At 33.5% G+C, this 8838-nt stretch overlaps 1 protein-coding gene across 1 annotated transcript; it reads right to left on the bottom strand.

Annotated features, from left to right (window-relative positions):
- Positions 1-720: 720 nt before the first annotated feature.
- LOC129307688 (KIN14B-interacting protein At4g14310) lies at positions 721-4789 on the bottom strand. The gene is made up of 3 exons (XM_054948546.1): positions 2936-4789; positions 1963-2576; positions 721-1511 (listed from the first exon to the last, which is right to left on the bottom strand). The coding sequence occupies exons 1-3, from the start codon at positions 4703-4705 to the stop codon at positions 980-982; spliced, it is 2916 nt and encodes a 971-aa protein (XP_054804521.1). The 5' UTR covers positions 4706-4789; the 3' UTR covers positions 721-979.
- Between the last annotated feature and the right edge of the window lie 4049 nt (positions 4790-8838).

An 8838-nucleotide genomic window follows, 5' to 3' on the forward strand; every position in this document is an offset into this window, starting at 1 on the left:
GCAAAACTGACCCAACTTTAATTTTTTTGAACTGACCAGTACTTTCCCTTCCAGGATTAAGGAAAAAGAAGTTTAATAACATTTCCATTATTTGATCCTTAAAATAGTTTACTATTTACTATTATTCCCTCCCTTCAATATTATAAAATGCTTTTAATTGAATTACATCTCAATAAATTAGTGAATTATTATTAAAATTATACTCATTCCATATTTATACCTATTTAATAAAATATTTTAATTATAAAACATCATCAATTACTCTCTCCATAAAAATATAAGATATTTTTTAAAAATTAAATATTTAAAAATATAAGATATTTTTAATTTTTCAAAATGTAATTATTGTCTTTTTCAAAAGCATCTCTATTAATAGTAATTTTATATTTATTATAAGATAGTTAATAAAAATAAATATAAAAAGATAAAATTAATTTAAAAGTAAATAAGAACTTTATTAAAAATAAAATTTAATTAAAAATATCTTATGTCTTTTAACGCAAGGAGTACATTTCTAATTAAAAATATTTTTGAAAAATTCATTAATTTGATTTTGAAAGACTTTTCAACACCTTAACAAACATTAAATGAGAAACAAATTTGATAAAAACATGTTATATTTTGACATATTTATTGCATTAGTTAATATTTATGTAATAATATTTAAAAATTCAAATATAATTAAATCAAGAAAGTAATTGTTTTGCAACTATGCGCTACTTAACAAAGAATTTCAGGGCGCTCGTGAATTCAAAAAACACATAAACACTAGGTCTAGTCTTTCAAAGCTTGCACAAAAAACATCCATATATTTTACAGCATCCCCTCCAATCCAAAACCTAAATTTAGCAACTCTAAACAGTATAGTAGGGAATTTAACTTCACTTGACTTATTAGGGGGGAAAGGGAAGCAGCAAAAGCAAATGCTTTCTGAATCCCCAAGTAGATTTCTCTTTGTAACATGAGAAATGCACCAAAACTACGAGAGCTGCTTCCACATAGCTGGTCGATCTCTTGATATGAGGAGAGCACGAGAGCCCAAATAATCAAAGGAAGGCCAATACAAGTTATCTGGGCCAATGACTTGGTTGACCCTCTGAGTGTTTGTGGAATCCATATTGAAAGCTCGCACGGGATCATCTTTCAGTGCATCAAACACAAACAATCCAAGCCCACAGACGCCCATAACGAAGTTAGAGTTTCCCCAAACCTGTGTAACTGCAGAGTGGTGGGAATGTGCATTGGATTCTGGCAGAGCATAGCTGCTGAAGAGCCCTTGTTTGCGCAATGAGAATTGTTGCACCATCGACGAGGACTGCTTCTTGCCAATGGAACTTGAAGTTGAGCAACCGAGAAAGACGGAGTCTCCTCGTGAGAAAATTGACTGAACATTCACCCCATGTTTTGATATCCGGAGACCCACACCAGATGGCTGGCGGAAGTCCAGGACATTAATAGCGTCTGAAGTGCAGAACACACCATCATTTCCTTCAGCTTCTGATGAGCTCACCCTGATATTATATTTGTAAACTTGGGTAACAATTGAGAATGACATTGACAAATGCATGTATCAGAAGCACTCAAGAAAACTCCGTTTTTTCCTTGATGGGAAGCGAACTAAAGTAGCATGGTAACATAGAAATATGTGGAAGGAATAAAGAGACTACTTCATGAACGCTTAGATTCAAGACAATATCAAAACAGGAACGAAATGTTAGCGAGAAGGCAAACAGATTAAAATATTTCATGGTGCAATACAAACATAGAGGCAAACAGTTTCATTGGAGATTCAAAATTGACGATATAATTGACATCAATGTATGGAACGAATAGCGTGACTTTCATAAACAATTTCATTCAAGATAACACCAAGACAATAGGAAAGAAAGGTCAACAGGCAAGGTAGCAGTGACCAAGAGATGGTAAGACAAATCACAAAGAATGTCTAAGGTTCAAACTCACCTTTGCCGAACCCCTCCACCCAGCTCTGCATCTGTATTGCTCACATGAAGAGCAGAAATTTTTGGCCCAGATGAAGGAATAGACAGCAAGGCTTGAGGACTAAGTGAGTTCACATCCCACAAAGAAATCGTTTCTGTTTCGGCTAACACAACTTTTCCTCTGTTTCTCCATTGCAAAGGGCTGGAATATTCCATTGTAAGAACGGGCTTCTGAACCTCCCATTTCATGATTTGTTCTCCATCACGAATATCGAAAACTTTTACAGCTCTCTGAGAGCTTGCAGTGGAGATAATCAGAGGTCCACAAGGTTTATACCACCATTGCCTAGCTTCAGTAGCCAAGTTGCCAGATCCAGAATTTCTTCTCTGCACAACGTTATTGGCCAAGGGTCGAAGTGCAGTCCTTGAGGTAGCTGTTCCAAACTCTAGTTGGAAAGCGCGGAGATCCTTGGTGTAAAAATCCCAAGAGCAAAATCCCGAATCCATAGTATTGCCAGCAGATGCAGCTATGACAAACCTTCCTGAGCAACCATCAGAACCAGGAGCTCGAATTATCCAACAATCTCTCCACATATTAGGTGAAACTCCAGATGGTGGCATATATAAAGCCTTCTCCTGGAAAGATAGTAAACTGTGAGCAGGTGCACTGCATGTTTAAGCTCATTGAAAGTATTCGAATCTATATGCATAATTCGTTATGAAAATGTAATCGAAGACACAAACTGGCTTCAGGAAAAATATAAATATGGTACAGAGATATTTGATCATTTATTCAATTATTTAATGAAGTATATGGAGTAACAAAATCATGTAACTGAAATATGAACTACTGGTATCTCAGAATCGATAACGGCTTATAAACATAAAGCAAATTAAGAAGTAAACTTTTGAACTCAATTACGGAGCACGCATAGCATAGTATCTACTGCCTACATTATACAATATAGACTTGTAATTTGTAACAGTTTACATACCTCACGATTCGCAATGTCATAATATGAACACGAACCATCATCATGAGCAATGAGGACAGCCTCCCCTTCAGACACAAACCAGCCTCCCACGGCCGTTTTATTTCCTATACCATTCAGTGAATAAATGAAATCATCTTCTGTCTCTTCATCAATATATAGCCCTTGCCTGCTCTCCTGATCATCAAACTCTTCAAGCTTCTCATCAGTTGTAAGAAGGAGCTCAACATCACACTTTTGATTGAAGGTGGAGGAAGAGTCTTTTGTTTTAGCAGAGTCATCCGTGCCTGTTTCTTTAACTCCACAATACTTCATATCAGCTTTTCCATCTGTTGATTTGACGTTAGTTGCCCCTTTATTAAGGTTAGCCAAGAACTCTTGTGCTATCTTGCTCTCTTCAATAGGGCTTAGCACTTTTCCTTCGACCATTGCTGAAATATAATGTTGCTTTTTCATGGATTCATTGCTTAAGCAGTTTTCCGACGATGCTTTATTCGATGTTCGATTCTGAAGTAACCTGCGATGGGGAAATAATCTAGCTTCCAATTCCTCGCTGTTTAATTCTTTGACCCCGCGTTTACCCTTGTCAACTTGCTTATTTTGGCTATCAAAAACCACATTAGGTTCCTTATCATCATTTACATTGCTTTCCAAGAACCCTATTTTAGCATTTGAATCACCAGCTACGTGATCTATTGCTTTCTCAATACCTGAGATTTTGTCTTGGATATCTGAAAGTATGATCTTTGATTGATCAGGGTTATTCAAATCCAGCATCTCCTTGGTCCTCCTAATATCTGACGCTATTCTCTTGACCTTTCCTTCTAGAAAAGCAAGCTTCTCATGAAGCCTGCTAGGATATTTACAAGTAACTCCACCACTGGCACATTCATTTTCCGATTCCTTCTGTTTTGGAATTTCCAAAACCTTGGCTTTACTAGCCGATTTTCCACCAACTTCAATAAAACATGAATTTATATCATTGCAAGTCTTTTCCAAACCAGTAGAACATTGCCCTCGGTGCCCACCAGCACCGATATCGGTCTGCTTTTTTGACTCAGATTCAGAATTAACCTCCTCACCATAAATCTGCAGATCTCCACTATCTTTAATTACACTTGATTTCGCGAAAGATTTATTATTTTCACTTCCCCCGGCTTTGCTTTCTATTACTCCGCCATTTCTACTCTTAATCTCTGAATGCAAACTCTTTGCTGCACTTTCGTCAGTATCCCCTCGAAATTTTGCTTTACTGCCAACCTGCGCGCTTCCTTTGATGCTCGAATCTCGATATCCTTTTGCCTGATTAGCAACTTTCAGGCCCCTGCTCCCACTGAAAGCAGAGCGATCAGGTTCTGCGACAGGCCCCTTAACAACCCGATCCACGGAACACCTATCTTTTCGGGTATCCGATAACACCCTAGTAAAATTAGAAGGGCTAGAGCTCCTACCTCGAGGGACAGACGACGTGGACTTCCGGTCACGGCTCTCAAGTCCGCTTCCTACCCCCGCCAGCGATGCCTTGTCAACGCGGGGCAGGGATCGAACAGCAGGTCTCTGAGTCGCGGCCGTAGCAGCTCCACGTGACGTGGATCTCCGATTCTCTTTCTCAGCAGACAATTTACGGAGAGCTGCGGCGCTAGGGATTTTGTCGGAACTTGAAGCAGGGGTTAGAGATTTGGAAGGTCGACGAGCGGCGACTTTGACGGCGGAGGCGACTCCGTCGTCTCCTCCGTTGCGGTCTTTCATCCGCCGAGTGGATGAGGCGAGCATGGGGAGTTGAGGTAAAAATAAGAATTAAATTACTGTGGAAGAGATTTTTGGGCAAACAGGAAGAAGAAAGTGGCCGATTTTCACTGAACGAGAGGGAATGACGAAACCCGAAAATTGAAAGGGAATACCTACGCGGCTTTGATGTAGGCGGGAAATAATTGAAATTTTTGAGTTTTGAAATTGGCAACTGAGTTGGCCCAGAAAAAATAAGATTAAGGTGTATTTTTGATTAAATTATTTTTTGTGTAACACTCAGTATTTTAAATTATTTTTTATAATAATTTTATTTTTAAAATAATTAAAACATAATATATTTGGTTTTGACATTATATATCCCAAGATTAATGTTAAAAATGTTAAATGAAACTTAAGTTTTGGCCAAACATATCACCTGTTATATCAAGTGTATTAAAATACATTTTTTCTTTTGAATTGTTTTTTGTAGAGCATCCATATAGTATCCTAAACTATTTATATTGCAGCAAATTTACACTTTAATTTGAATCCACTTAACATGACGTGTATCCTCATTAGTATTTTTCACGATCAACATTGAGGTATTTAACATTTTAGACAAATATACTATATTTTAATTACTTTATAGATGAAATTGTCACAATAAATAATTTAAAATATTATATACTCCTCAAAAGATAGTTTAAGTATAAAAATATACCTTGACTCCCCAAAAACAAAAATGATAACTAAGCAACACAAAAAAAAAAAGATTAATTAGGTTGAGTTATACTTCCGTCAAGCCTATTTATAAATCACTTTTAAACATTTTATAAAAATCAAGAAGAGATAGTTAGCTTATTGATAAAGAAAAAAATTCCCAATTTATCTTTCTACCAAAAAAAAAACTTTCAATTTATCTTTATTAAATGCAACATTTTTAAAAACACATTTTCTCCCATGCAACTTTTACCATCTATTTGTTGAAAATTGTAAAAAGGTAAAATGGAAAGAAAGTGATTAACGATCAATTTTTTTATGTAAAATAACTTATAAAAAGAATTAAATTTTTTTAAAAAATAATTTATAAATAAAATTGAAAAGAATATTATGAATTATTAATTAGTTATAATGCATCACAATAGTAAACTAGAATTCATCCCCGTCCGACACACAAGATGTGATGTTTTTAAGATGGCATGTTTATGATAATGAATTATATGAATTAGAATTGAGACGAGTGGGTGGATTTAATAATGAAATGCCTAGTAGAACTGTAGAAGGGTGGTTGCCATGACACTATGATGGAGATTGAGAGACGGTCACCCATTGTCACCTCATATATTCATTCTTGTTGCGGAATGATTAATTTGTATAATCAATAATGCTGCTGAAATTGGATAATTGAAGGGAAACAATTCATTGTTCTATTTAACATAAATTATTTTAAATTTGGTTACCAGTTTACCACATACATATTTAAAATATAAACAATAATATAGTATTCCATAACATATAATCTTCGCATAAATTAAAATTCAAACAACAGTGACAGTGTGCTTTATTTATAATTTTGTATGCTATTTATATTAAAATGTAAATAATAATTTACTTTATCATAGAATCTTTCACCCCATTCAAATTAAAATCTAGTTAAAATTTAGATAACAACATATTTTATTTTATAAGTTTTATCGGGCACAAAATAAATCTTTATATAAAATCTATAAATTATCAAAAGATCATTTGTTTTTAATTTTAAACAAATGGCCGCTAAGAGTCTCACATTAATCTTTTTACTGTTTATATAACTATTAAAAATATTATTTGTTTGTACAATATATCGTTATACTTTTTTTCTAATATTTTTGTCCACCGATTCTCTCTTTTTAATCCCTTCTTTTCTTGTCTTTCCATTTGACAATAGATGGGGAAAAAATTTTGCCCCACTGTCACTGCTCAGAAAAGCGTAGATCAATGGTGACAATTATTATACTGTACACGATGTTATTGGTTTATACCTTTTCCTTTAGGGTGTCTAATTTCATTGTATCTTCTTACTGAATTTCAAAATAATATCAATAAGCAAGTTAGCAGTTCTGCAAATTGTCATGTTAGCTAGTTAAGATGGGCAAAAAATATTTAAGTAGTTGGATTGACTCACATTCAATTTTTTGGGGCTATTCTTTTTTAATATTTTTTGACAAATAATTGGGCTCTTCTCATTTTGTTATATGGGTAATTAGATAATTTAATCTTGTGTTGATTCAGTCATTAGATCCTCAGGTATATGTGGTTGCAGCATATTCTCCAGATTATCATCTCTGTGAAAACAAAATGACTATATCATTTTTCATTAATCTCATAAAAATTGATTGTCTTTATGAAAAAAATAAAGGCCTATCATCTTTACCTAACAATGGATATTTTGTTTTCAATTTTGTTCTCAGTATCATGTGTATAAAGCTGTGAATAAACTCACCGAGAGTCATTGCACGAAATTAGAATTCCAATTCTATGATAATTTTGTCCAGCTAAAGTAAGAGAATAATACCCACGACTAGTGAATGTTTTCAATTTGCCACCTATGGAAGCAAAGAAAAACATATTATTGTATTCTCTACTATTTGTCAAAAAAAAAATTGAATCATCAAAGCTATAATTAAAAAACAAATTATAGAGATACAATGGCATTTGCTCAGTTGGAGGAAGCTTAATCTTTCCATTTAAACAACAACGGGAGAACCACATAGTCCTAGATCTAGCTCCATATTTTACTTGTTTATTAAACCACATCAAAGCACCATATTCTCACAAACAAATTCAGGATCCCCTTCGTTATTATAATATACAAAAACAAATAAAAAGAAGTTAGTAAATGACAATTATCATGCTAAAAAAAAGCAATGAATATATTGTTTCAAATCCTAAATAAAGACACAAAGACGATAAGAAAAAATAACACTCACTTACCATTAAAGGTGATGGGCTAGGCAGACGCTACAACACTCACTAGTACAAATTTGGCTTTTTGTAGGAAACTTTCTATATTGGTTGCTAGGCAAATGACATAAAAAGTCAAGGATGTGACAATTTTGTAATTACTATTTTAACTATTAGATTTTTTACATTGGTTCTCTAAGGAATCAATGTAAAAAAAAAATTACATCAATTGCCTAGTTGACTGATGTAAAATATTATTAAAATTTTTAAATTTTTAAAATTAATTACTTTCCACAAATGTTTTGGTTATGACTGATATAAAAAAGGGAATCAATGTAAAATATTTTTTAAATTTTTGCATTGTCTTATTCCTCTTACATAGACGTTATTTTTCATGATTTCTCACTCACAAATGTAATTTTTTCCTCAATCTTCACCATTTTCCTTGCTCGAAATCATAGATTTTCAAGGGCATTGATCCTCCCCATCTATTCTCATCCACTTGAAACCCTCGCTGCCATTTCTCTAAAAATCTCCCTCCCCCTTCTTCATCTTCTCCATTTTCAAATGTTCTTATTCTAGTTTCTTCAACTATTTGCTCGTGTGCTGGTTTAAGGCATTGATTCCAAGCAATTTTTTATGCTTAAATTGGTAAGGTAAGCTTGTCTAATCTCATTCCTACTCTCTAATTTTTTTCTTTAAAATAGTGTTTGTAGAGTTTGTTGTTAGAGTTTTCATTTTTTAGGGATGCCCAACTAATTAGTCTGAATTTTATGGTGTTTTGAGGGTTAAATAAGTGTCATTTAGGTTGTTTTAGGTGGTTATGATAATGGAGAATTTAAATCTGAAACCCTAGACTAAGTGGATGGACTTTTATGATGATTTGAAATTATGGAGACTAAATAAGTGATATGTAAGTATAATGATAATTATGATGATATGAATTGCACTTCATATGTTAAGGATGAATAAGCTATCCAGATTTTTCTTCTTTTGCTGCGGACAAGATTCATAGCATTTTTTATAAGAAGTAAAAATGAACAAAAGCCTATTAAGTATGTTAGTTTTCCTTCTTTGTCTTGGTATTTGTTATTTAACTATGCCTATGATGTTCATTCATTTAATCACAGACTTTACACATTGCTAGCTATATTAGCAATTCTCATCATTTTTGAAATCTACAACTTATTTAGTGCAAGTGAGTTTGTTTTGATGATGTATATATATATATATAT

This window comes from Prosopis cineraria, unplaced genomic scaffold (genome assembly GCF_029017545.1).
Source record: "Prosopis cineraria cultivar Desert tree isolate PC_DT_omini unplaced genomic scaffold, ASM2901754v1 PC4, whole genome shotgun sequence".
Taxonomy (NCBI): domain Eukaryota; kingdom Viridiplantae; phylum Streptophyta; class Magnoliopsida; order Fabales; family Fabaceae; genus Prosopis; species Prosopis cineraria.

Bases quoted from the DNA above. Each gene is read 5' to 3' on its own strand.
- LOC129307688 (XM_054948546.1), bottom strand. From the start codon at position 4,705: ATGCTCGCCTCATCCACTCGGCGGATGAAAGACCGCAACGGAGGAGAC. The intron at 2,577-2,935 runs GTATGTAAACTG...CTATCTTTCCAG, and splicing joins ATGACATTGCGAATCGTGAG to GAGAAGGCTTTATATATGCC. The intron at 1,512-1,962 runs GTGAGTTTGAAC...ATATAATATCAG, and splicing joins GGTGGAGGGGTTCGGCAAAG to GGTGAGCTCATCAGAAGCTG.